General features: G+C 38.6%; 1 protein-coding gene across 2 annotated transcripts; it reads right to left on the reverse strand.

Annotated features, from left to right (window-relative positions):
* Window positions 1-324: 324 nt before the first annotated feature.
* Window positions 325-9,986, reverse strand: LOC132557843 (gastrula zinc finger protein XlCGF57.1-like). Of its 2 annotated transcripts, XR_009554534.1 has the most exons (4): window positions 9,901-9,986; window positions 7,258-7,337; window positions 3,282-6,113; window positions 325-3,165 (listed from the first exon to the last, which is right to left on the reverse strand). XR_009554534.1 is itself a non-coding variant. In XM_060222370.1 (3 exons), the coding sequence occupies exon 3, from the start codon at window positions 5,962-5,964 to the stop codon at window positions 4,132-4,134; it is 1,833 nt and encodes a 610-aa protein (XP_060078353.1). In that variant the 5' UTR covers window positions 5,965-6,113; window positions 7,258-7,337; window positions 9,901-9,986; the 3' UTR covers window positions 325-4,131. The 2 variants fall into 2 exon arrangements, 1 of the variants encoding a protein (XP_060078353.1); XM_060222370.1 differs by having other exon boundaries at window positions 325-6,113.
* Window positions 9,987-12,698: the final 2,712 nt, after the last annotated feature.

The following is a 12,698-nucleotide window of genomic DNA, read 5'->3' on the forward strand; positions in this document are numbered from 1 at the left end:
ATATTCTACAAAGAACTCAGGAACACGGCATCAAAGATTTAAATATTCTACAAAGAATTCAGGAACACGGCATCAAAGATTTAAATATTCTACAAAGAACTCAGGAACACGGCATCAAAGATTTAAATATTCTACAAAGAACTCAGGAACACGGCATCAAAGATTTAAATATTCTACAAAGAACTCAGGAACACGGCATCAAAGATTTAAATATTCTACAAAGAACTCAGAAACACGGCATCAAAGATTTAAATATTCTACAAAGAACTCAGGAACACGGCATCAAAGATTTGAATATTGTACAAAGAACTCAGGAACACAGCATCAAAGGATATGGTTTTAATATAGATTGATTTCATGTACATAAAGATATACATTTGCCTAATAATCAATACATCTGCATCAAATGAAAAATTCATCAAGGACTCTTAAATGATGCAAATAATACATACAGGTGTACAAGGTATTAATGTTTCAAATAACTATAATTTCATTGACAGCGAGAAAATATAGACAGGTAAAAATGACATGAAAATGGCTGTAAAGAAAATATTTCAAGCCTTACCACAAAATCATTAATTTTCGTGGGAAACTTATTTAATTGATTTTGTTGAAACTTGTAATTCATTAATAAAGACGTCTATGAACTGTTAAAAGTTAGTATAAGCAGATTTATTGAGCCATCGATATCCCCAAAACCAAATGTCCATGACCGTTGTTTTTTTTATGTTTTTTTTTTTGTAAAACTACAAAAATTGAGCCCCACAAAAGTATATGACTTGACAGTATTTGAAAAAATAAATAAATTATGATGAAATTCAAAAAAGGAAAATATATATTAGTAGTATATTTCATATATCATTGCAATGAAATCTATTTAAACCTGTGTAAAAAGACCACTAAAGGAAAATGAGAATAGTGGCCTTTTTAGACTAGTGACCTTCAAATAAAGGTTCAATTACACTGGGAGCCCAAGCAAGTGGCCTGCATGGACAGTTCACCTTTGAATAGAGGTGGTCCTCAGAGGTCTGTCACCTTCAGTGTAATTGCCATGAATTGTATTACATATTAAATTGGGAACCAGATCAAGTGGCCTTAATTAACAGGTGACTTTTCAACAGAGGTGGTCCTTTTAGACAGGTGATCCTTATACATGTATACAGGTGGTCCTTACAGACAGGTCGCCTTCAGATAAAGGTAAAATTACTACAAATTGTATTATATATTACAGCTGGAACCAAATCAAGTGGTCTTTATTGATAGGTGTCCTTTCAACAGATGTGGTCCTTATAGACAGATGATCATAAATAGTTGTAAAGAAGTGGCCTGTATAAAGACAAGATCTGTAAGACTGGTTTGATTGCAAAATATTTCCTAATCAAATGTTAAACAATTATTGTTCAGTCGCAGAGCTATGCTTACAGACGACTATATATAAACATTGTACTTACTCACTTGGTGATATGATCAAGGACCAAAACAATATATCTGTCTCAAGTGTTGTCACACCGAACCATGTAATACAGAATTAGTCGACATTTTTTTTGAAAATTTCATCAATCTGACTGGGCTTAATACACGATAAATACAACATCAGTACCATCATACTGTAAAATATTTTTTTTCGTGGTGGATTTATTTTCACTCAACTCGTTGGTACTCTGAATCCACAAATTTATATGTTAACAACATAATTCACAGGTAAAATTTTGACATGGATTGTAGTACAGTTGGTTTCGTGAACAAGAACATAATCATGAAATCAAGTACCCATAAAAATGTGCGTTTTTGTTGATTCTCATGAAAAATGTATGATTTTACATTCACATCAGCATTGACATCAAAACTAAAATTACACAATGGAACGGTACACAGCACAGCAGTTTAAAACTCTAAAATCAAGCTGTAGATGACATAGGTAAATAGTTTACAAGATTAACAGACCTACAATCTATCTTTCCCATATCTAGATGCTTATGACACAACAGATCTACAAGCTATTATCTTCATATCTAGGCTCTGATCATTAACAAGACACACTTGTCTCATGTTTCTTGCCTACATTCTGACCTGTGTCGTGAGACTGAAGTCAGACTGATGAGACAGTATGTTGTCTCTGGTCTACATTCTGACCCATGTCGTGAGACTGAAATCAAACTGACGAGACAATAAACCTTCAAAGTTATAACCTTAATAATCTTGTGTCTCCATTGGTAATGATGGCAAGAGGTTTCTATAGAGACATGACGAGACATTAAACTGACCCCTGATATAGCACATCAAAGTTGCCTCCTTTATATATATTGTTCTGTGTCACTTTTGGCTAAAATGGCAAGATATTTCTACAGAAGTCCGAGGTGACACCAAACAAACTTTATATAACAAATTCTCCCCTCCTTCATATTTTTTCAAGTGTCTTTTGTGTCTCTAGAAGCACAGGGAGATAATAAACTAACCACTGATATCCCATGTGTGCTATTAATATTAATCTTATAATATCTAATAAATCTGAAGTGTCTCTGGAGGTTTTATCACACCTTAGAATCTGAAGTGTCTCTGGAGGTTTTACCCCACTACAGAATCTGAAGTGTCTCTGGAGGTTTTATCTCAACACAGAATCTGAAGTATCTCTGGAGGTTTTACCCCACTACAGAATCTGAAGTGTCTCTGGAGGTTTTATCTCAACACAGAATCTGAAGTGTCTCTGGAGGTTTTACCCCACCACAGAATCTGAAGTGTCTCTGGAGGTTTTATCACACCTTAGAATCTGAAGTGTCTCTGGAGGTTTTATCACACCACAGAATCTGAAGTGTCTCTGGAGGTTTTATCTCACCACAGAATCTGAAGTGTCTCTGGAGGTTTTATCTCAACACAGAATCTGAAGTGTCTCTGGAGGTTTTACCCCACTACAGAATCTGAAGTGTCTCTGGAGGTTTTATCTCACCACAGAATCTGAAGTGTCTCTGGAGGTTTTACCCCACCACAGAATCTGAAGTGTCTCTGGAGGTTTTATCTCACCATAGAAGCTGAAGTGTCTCTGGAGGTTTGTTTTACCCCACCACAGAATCTGAAGTGTCTCTGGAGGTTTTACCCCACCACAGAATCTGAAGTGTCTCTGGAGGTTTTATCTCACCACAGAATCTGAAGTGTCTCTGGAGGTTTTATCTCATCACAGAAGCTGAAGTGTCTCTGGAGGTTTAATCTCACCACAGAAGCTGAAGTGTCTCTGGAGGTTTAATCTCACCACAGAAGCTGAAGTGTCTCTGGAGGTTTTTTCTTACCCCACCACAGAATCTGAAGTGTCTCTGGAGGTTTGTTTTATCACATCACAGAATCTAAAGTGTCACTGGAGGTTTTACCACACCACAGAATCTGAAGTGTCTCTGGAGGATTTACCACACCACAGAATCTGACGTGTCTCTGGAGGTTTAATCTCACCACAGAATCTGAAGTGTCACTGGAGGTTTTACCACACCACAGAATCTGAAGTGTCTCTGGAGGTTTGTTTTATCACATCACAGAATCTAAAGTGTCACTGGAGGTTTTACCACACCACAGAATCTGAAGTGTCTCTGGAGGTTTGTTTTATCACATCACAGAATCTCAAGTGTCTCTGGAGGTTTTACCCAACCACAGGATCTGAAGTGTCTCTAGAGGTTTGTTTTACCCCCCACAGAATCTGAAGTGTCTCTGGAGGTTTGTTTTACCACATCACAGAATCTGAAGTGTCTCTGAAGGTTTTACCCCACCACAGAATCTGAAGTGTCTCTAGAGGTTTGTTTTACCCCCCACAGAATCTGAAGTGTCTCTGGAGGTTTGTTTTGCCCCACCACAGAATCTGAAGTGTCTCTAGAGGTTTATTTTACCCCCCACAGAATCTCAAGTGTCTCTGGAGGTTTTACCCAACCACAGGATCTAAAGTGTCTCTGGAGGATTTACCACATCACAGAATCTGAAGTGTCTCTGGAGGTTTGTTTTACCCCACCACAGAATCTGAAGTGTCTCTGAAGGTTTTATCTCACCACAGAATCTGAAGTGTCTCTGGAGGTTTGTTTTACCCCACCACAGAATCTGAAGTGTCTCTGAAAGTTTGTTTTACCCCCCACAGAATCTGAAGTGTCTCTGGAGGTTTTACCCCACCACAGAATTGCTAACCTCTGGTGTCTCCTCTGTATCTGTTATGAGATCTGTTGGAAGATTAGATGACAAATCAAATCCCATAAAATCAAAATTGTATGATTTCTCACCTGAATGTATCTTAACATGTTTACGTAGGGCAGATGAGGAACAAAACGTTTTATCGCAGTTGTCACACTTGTATGGTTTCTCTCCCGTATGAGTTCTCTGATGAATCTTTAAATCGTTTACCTGTCTCAACTCCTTTCCACAAATATCACATTTATACGGCTTTTCCCCTGTGTGTGTCCGTATATGATTACTCAAGTGCCCTGATTCGGCAAATGCTTTACCGCAAAAATAACACTTGTGTCGCTTCTCGCCTGTATGTGTTCTCATATGTCGATGAAGACTCGAGGAAAAACTGAAATCTTTACCACAGATTTCACACTTGCACGGCTTTTCCCCTGTGTGTGTCCGCAGGTGCATTTTAACATCGTTTGTCTGTGAAAATTCTTTACCACAAATCTTACATTCATACGGCTTTTCCCCAGTATGTATCATCATATGTGAGTGCAAGTTTGCTGACTGGCTAAAGGCCCTCCCACATATGTCGCACTTGTATGGTCTTTCCCCAGTATGTGTTCGCATGTGTTTCTGTAAATTAGAAGTGCGACCAAAACTTTTTCCACAGACATCACACTTATGTGGTTTCTCGCCTGTATGCGTTCTCATGTGAGCTTGCAGGGCTGATGCCTGACTAAATTCCTTAATGCATACATCACATTTATATGGTTTCTCACCAGTATGTGTCCGTAAATGTCTCTTAACATCAGATGTGCGACTAAACCCGCGTCCACAGACCTCACATGCGAACGGCGTTTCCCCCGTATGTGTTCGCATGTGTTTCTCTAAAGCTGACTTGCAAGTGGAGATTTTACCACATACCTCACATCGGTGTGGTGGGATCTCCCCCGTATGTATTCTCAGGTGAGCCTTGAAATATTTCCCTTTAATAAACTCCTTACCGCAGACATGACATTTGAATGGTTTGTGTCCAATGTGTGTCTGAAAATGTGTCTTAAACCCAGACACACAATTAAATCCCTCACCGCAAACATCACATTTGTAAAGCTTTTCTTCTGACGGTGTCGTTTTCTGCTTCTTTATCCAGGACATGTCAATCAGATTTTGATCGTTGGCATCAAAGATGTATGTATAGGGTTCTTTAACAGCATGTGCCCTGATGTGTACCTCGAGCTCAGATGAATCACTAAACTCCTTTCCACATACACCACAGGTGTATAGATTTGGTAGCTCACTAGAGATTAATTCTAGCTCAGATGAGTTACAAGGCTCTTTATCAAATTTCAAGATATTTGACTCTGCTCCTGTATGTGTCCTAGTGTGTACCTCTGGCTGAGACAAGTCACTCAACTCTCCATCATATTTCAAGATGTTTGGTTCGTCATCTGTGTGTATCCTGGTGTGTACCTCTGGCTGACATGAGTCACTCAACTCTCCACCATACTCCAACATGCTTGGTTCCTTCATGGTGTGATTCTCCAGCATCCCTTCATTTGAATCTTCCTCACATTTCAACATATATATTTCCTCACCTGTATGTGTCTGGGCGTGTACCTCTAGCTGTGGCGAGTTACTTCCTTCCTTTTCACATGTCGACATGTTCAGTTCCACACCTGTATGTGTTTGGGCGTGTACCTCTAGCTGTGGCGAGTTACTTACTTCCATTTCACATGTCGACATGTTCAGTTCCACACCTGTATGTGTCTGGGCGTGTACCTCTAGCTGTGGCGAGTTACTTCCTTCCTTTTCACATGTCGACATGTTCAGCTCCACACCTGTATGTGTCTGGGCGTGTACCTCTAGCTGTGGCGAGTCACTAGATTCTTTATCTTATACATCACATGTGTTTGAATACTTATATCTGAACAAGACAGTGCAATGTGTCCAATTTTGGTAGGTCCATTCTCTACCTGAAATGTAACAATAAAAAATCAGTGAATCAGGTTGATCTAAGTGAGAGAAATCTATAATTATCGATAATTTATATATAGCTCTATCACTTACCCTTACCTCCAGGTGTAAGGAAACACTTACCTCCAGGTGTAAGGAAACACTTATCTCCAGGTGTAAGGAAACACTTATCTCCAGGTGTAAGGAAACACCTACCTCCAGCTGTAAGGAAACACTTACCTCCAGGTGTAAGGAAACACCTACCTCCAGGTGTAAGGAAACACTTACCTCCAGGTGTAAGGAAACACTTACCTCCAGGTGTAAGGAAACACCTACCTCCAGGTGTAAGGAAACACTTACCTCCAGGTGTAAGGAAACACTTACCTCCAGGTGTAAGGAAACACCTACCTCCAGGTGTAAGGAAACACTTACCTCCAGGTGTAAGGAAACACCTACCTCCAGATGTAAGTAAACACCAGGTGTAAGGAAACACTTACCTCCAGGTGTAAGGAAACACTTACCTCCACACTTACCTCCAGGTGTAAGGCAACACCTACCTCAAAGTGTAAGGCAACACTTACCTCCAGGTGTAAGGAAACACTTATCTCCAGGTGTAAGGAAACACTTACCTCCAGGTGTAAGGAAACACTTACCTCCAGGTGTAAGGAAACACTTACCTCCAGGTGTAAGGAAACACTTACCTCCAGGTGTAAGGAAACACTTACCTCCAGCTGTAAGGAAACACTTACCTCCAGGTGTAAGGAAACACCTACCTCCAGGTGTAAGGAAACACTTACCTCCAGGTGTAAGGAAACACTTACCTCCAGGTGTAAGGAAACACTTACCTCCAGGTGTAAGGAAACACTTACCTCCAGGTGTAAGGAAACACTTACCTCCAGGTGTAAGGAAACACTTACCTCCAGGTGTAAGGAAACACTTACCTCCAGGTGTAAGGAAACACTTACCTCCAGGTGTAAGGAAACACCTACCTCCAGGTGTAAGGAAACACTTACCTCCAGGTGTAAGGAAACACACTTACCTCCAGGTGTAAGGAAACACTTACCTCCAGGTGTAAGGAAACAACACACTTACCTCCAGGTGTAAGGAAACACCTACCTCCAGGTGTAAGGAAACACTTACCTCCAGGTGTAAGGAAACACTTACCTCCAGGTGTAAGGAAACATCCTATAATCCATAACTTCTTTGATGAAAATGATGGTACCATATGGCAGAAAATCTTGTGACTGTAATGATCAAACACGGTATATCTTTGGTCAGTTATAAACCAACAAAAATACAAATGAAAGACTAATTCCTGCAGTTTCATGTATACACTATCAATACGTCAATTGATCAGAAAGACAGAATCGAAACAGAAATATTGATAAAAATAGGCAATAAAGTTTTATTTTCTTACTTAAATTTTACTTAAATAGTGTGCCTAATATAATGTAGTATATATATCTTGTGCAAAACCCTGAAAGTCTTCCATAAGATGAAGCATTTGAAGCAATTTCTCTATTTCCCCAATTGGACCCCACCCTCTGCTGCCATTGGCATCACAACCACTGTTTGCTTCAGTCCAAGTTTGGACAAAATTCAATCATTCCTACAGAAGAAGGATTTTAAAGCATTTAGTAATTTATCCCTGTTTTAGTGATATGTCCCTAAGGCCTGAGGGATCCGACTCAATATTTATACAAAATGGGGTCCTCTTCTGTTCAAATATCTGCTCAGTATTTCAGGACTAGTAGTGATCTTAAGAAGAAGCAGAAAGCCGAGTGCTGGACGCCATGACAACGCTCACCTGAACTTCCTGCCAGGTAAACAAACCAAACACTGAATACTGTTAATCCAAGCATTGTTTGCTAAAAATGCCCCATATACGAGGGGGGATTCCCACTACTGACACAGACCTAAAGCTGTCATTCAAAGGTTTCTGCTCGCAATCATGACAAAGACATAGGCCTTAACAGTCATGAAAACCTGTTTATGATATAACAGCACAGTAGTAGTTACATTTATTAGATTATTAAAAGTTTGGAATATTTTAGCAGTAAGGTACAAAAACACTCCCCATTTATGTTTCTCAACATTCCTACAAAATTTCAACTCAATTGAACCAGTGGAACTTAAGAAGTTTAAAATGTGTTTTTCAAGATGGTTGCCATGCACACCTGATTTCAGATTGACCCTAAAATAACAACACTTGGTCAGGACCATCTAAGGATCATTTCAGGCAAGTTTCAGCTGAATCCAAGTGGTGGAACTTGAAAGTTTACAATAAGTGTTGTTCTATATCTGGGTAACCATCATTGTATAACCATTTTACAAAATGGCACCAATGGAACTTCAAAAGTGTAAAATGTGTTTTTAAGGATGTCGGTCATGGCTGCTGAATTTGTATGATGAATTGTGAAAGCAATAGGTAATCCTGACCTTTCTGGTCAAATAACCTAAAAAATCACAGACTGAAAGTAATGAGATCCTATTGGACTAGGACAGTGATAGTACCGGCACTATTTGCTGGATAAACAAGGTTATCACATGCAACATGTTAATTTCTTGTATAAGTATGTTTGATAATGTTTGATAACTTTTTATTACATCTGTCAGGCCGTGTATCTTAGCTGCAATGTTGTAACTATTGAATTGATTTTGTTATTATATTAATTAGTCGCCTGAAACCTGCTTGACAAGAAAACCGTCTACAACTGAGAACGTCAAGACTTCAGTCAGTGGCCTTCAGCAACAGCAAATAACAGGCATCTTTCCCCCTGTCACAGTGTAAATGTAAGTGTCACTAAGTATACAAGTGTCTGTAAACATCCTGTCTGATTTGTATTCATTACTGTCCGTGCATTTACATGTATGTCCTTACTTGGTGTGTTACCTAATAGGTATTGTCAGTGTCTGTCCTTATATGGTGTTGTCTTGAGACTTGTACATGTCCAGGTGTGACAGGTGAGGAAGTCGTGCAAGAGCGAGTGAAGTTGTGCGAGAGCGAGTGTGTAGGGTCGTAAAACTAGGGATACCCCTGGGTGCTGGGCAGAACCACAGATTAGCCACGTTTCTCTGGACGTCCTTGGGAGTCCAGGCGCCACATATAGCTACGGATGTAAAGTACTAACACGACACCACAGTGATGTGAGGTGGTTTCATTCCTAGACCAGAGGTACCAATAAAACTTGAAACACACAACGAATCCTAGTTGAAGGTGTGACACCCCTAATGCATTAAATGTTGATAAAGACTCTGAATTGTAAACATACAGATACAAAGTTGATCTGAATAGGAGACCAAATCTAATCCCTTTTGGGATTCCTTCTTCCGAGTTTTAACAAGCCACATGTAACTAGGATTTTGGTGGAAATCAAGGATTAAGTCCAATAAATGATTAAGTAAACCTAACAACGTATCTTAAACCTCTAACCTTACCACGAGGAATGTACCGGAAATGACATGATCACTGTCACTGTTTCTCGTATTCATTTGCGCAAACCATTTCTTTCTTGGATTTTGGAATGAAAAGCTATTTTTTCTGTTATGAGCAAATCAGAAATAGAAATATAAGTCATAAAGTGTTTACCCAAAGTTAGCAACAAGCTCCTGTCCTTCACACAGCAATGGTTTAGCTGATGGAATACAATTATCGATATTATGCAGTGTTATCAGATCATGAGGGAAAAGCGAGACGTGCCAGTGTCACTGTAAACATCAGAAATTTTATGATGAATTATATATGAGGATTCCATAAATAGTGGCGTTTGGCTAGAGAAAGACTAACAATACATTGCTAAAATATACCTTTAGGTGATGAATCAAGTCACCCAGCACGGTGCAAAATAATGGTCTTTGTTGCCGACATGCAGCTGTAAATCTTTTCCATACCGATCTGCATCACCTAAGTGCTTCATATGTGGGGCATACTAAAATCCTAATAAAAATATCCGGATCACTGTTTCAATGACACATATGAGACGTTTTTGGTTTGCACCCATATATTTAACACTACTTAGCCAGTTTGATTTCTCCATACATCACAGCAGAGACGTATATATCACATGTGATATATACGTCTCTGATCACAGTCAGTAACTCACAAGGATCAAAACCGCTGAAGAAACCTTTTTTAATTTAAAAACAAAAGTACTGTGTCGTTTACGATAATCTACATGTTTCGTTTTGATCAGTTCGAAGATAGTGGCACGATTCAGGGTATATACACTTGAACTGGATTCTATACTTATGTCAATATGTGACACATCACTGTACGCATTCTCATATGTATTTTGAAATTTCTTGCGATAAAATTTGTTTTTCCTCATTCAACTCCAGCTTCTATATTTCAAGTTTCAAAAGTAAGACTGTAACGAGTCCTAGAAGGACTGTATAGATTTACAACAATCATCTCACATACAAATAACTCCATTAAGGACCGAGGACATACTCTGTCAGCATTTGGCAAAAACACCCCAAATCGGACGCTGAAAAATCAATTTCATTGACAAAGTCATTTCTTTACTACCTAAATAATTACCTACCTTGATTAACCACCGTTCTTTAATTTTTATTCTATCGTTGTCTTGAATAAAGCCATCCAGTGCCTAAGAACAGCTCCCGAGGGGGAGGGGGGTTATTTTTTTTATTTTTAAAATCTACTATTAAATGTCCTATAATATTCTATACCTTATCTTTATTTTATTATTTATTGATAATTGGTTCGACAATATACACGAATTTATTTTTTCAGTTATAATGGCGTCCCCTCTAGCCCCAAATTCTTGGAGGCAGGTTAAATAAATTATTCTTTGGGTATATGGTGTCTTATTCTAAATTTTTAGAATGTATCGAAAGATACTGTTTACGTTTGTGTACACCACGTTTGCTGTGGACAACATTTTACTTATATTAGATATACATTATTCCATTCAAACAAGGAAATCTTCCACGTGTTTCCGTTAACGTACCATATCTATATACAATCAATACAGTAATAACGACAGTACGGACAAGTAAATTGTCAAATTTACGAGGCAACCTGCCACTTTATCAAGACACAGATATTAAATAAATTACATCACATACATAGAACATGAGACACATACATAATTTTGAAGTTAAATCGAGAGCGTTGGTATAAATTTAGGTGTCCCGATAATTCCTTCGGCCGATGGACGCCAAAGGCCCTTTATAGCGAACAAAAAACACCGCAAGTTGTTGTATATAAGATGGTGATTAAAATGTCAAAAATGTTTTACATCAATCTCAGTATGTTTTGCACTCTAGACACTGAATGTATATGTGATCGCAACGAAAACAATTGCAAGTCATACTCCGAGGAAAGTAGTCTAGCGGTACATCTCGGCCACATTCTAAATGAGGAATTGCTTGATTAAATTAATATAGCAAGTAAGTGTCATTAAAAAATAGGATGGTGATACTATACTAGTTGCCTCAGTGGTAGGTTGAGATGTACCGGCTGCAAGTTATGTATGACCGGACCTGTATGTAGTAGCAAGATCATCTCTCGTTCATGCCGAGCAGGTATTGGGTTTGGAGTTGGTTGATCCAGTGTCGTTCCTTACTGAGGCGTTGCTGGTCACCCCAACTCCTGCAGTGGTCAATGGGTACCACCTGAATGTCACGCCACGAATGACTTGGCATGTTGGAATGTCTCGCTACAGGCAGATCCGATATTTTCGATATATGTCTGTATTATAGTCTTAAAAGTTTCATCTCCTAAACCTTTGGGGAAAAAATAAAATTTTCTTCGGGTAATTATGCCAACCGAATAGAAGTGATAAAATCACAAGATGTTAGTGTGATGTTTTGACGACAACACTGTCGTCATCATCAAATAAATGACCAGTATGAAGCTTATTAGCGCTAGTACTGTCAATGAAGTGTACATGATAGTACGGAATCGACCAACTGTAATATTATTTAAGTTGTAATTACTCCCGTCCTAAGTACGCTCAGTCAGAATTTACAGTGTGAGATGTTGATAAAGATCTTAGAAAAAAGGCTCAACAAAACAAGATGTATTATGAAACACTATGCCCTCGGTTGCAACGAAATTCTGAAGAGGCACATTAAAGCTACTGTGTAAGGCATGTACTAAACTTTGACTTTAATGTCATAGTATTGACGACGTCACCGGATTTACGTCAATTTGACGCCATGTTCACCGACGTTACATCAACGCTTTGCACGCCGCCTCAGATAATACGCATAACAGCTTTACTTTAATCATTCAGCTGATCATGATTCTAGAAAAGCTTTTCCAGTTTGTAAACACACAGAAAGAAAAACAATTCTAAATTATGAAAAAAATACCTGATAATGTTTTGAACAATATCCGAAATGAAAATTTACCTGGGCCATTTAACATCTGTCAGATTCTATTTATTGCTATAATCAATATTATCTAGATACCAGACAGATAAACAGGAAATCATTATATTTAAGTATCACCCATATTGCAGTCATATTTATAACAAATGCAATCTGACCGACGATCAGTGGTTAAATGATGCCGAAATGACTCTAAATTTTGACGTGAATACGTCTGTAATATTTGCCTCATAAATGGTCATGTTATA

The sequence above is a fragment of the Ylistrum balloti genome, unplaced genomic scaffold (genome assembly GCF_031769215.1).
Source record: "Ylistrum balloti isolate Yb309-2 unplaced genomic scaffold, AGI_CSIRO_Ybal_v1 Utg370732, whole genome shotgun sequence".
Classification (NCBI taxonomy): Eukaryota; Metazoa; Mollusca; class Bivalvia; order Pectinida; family Pectinidae; genus Ylistrum; species Ylistrum balloti.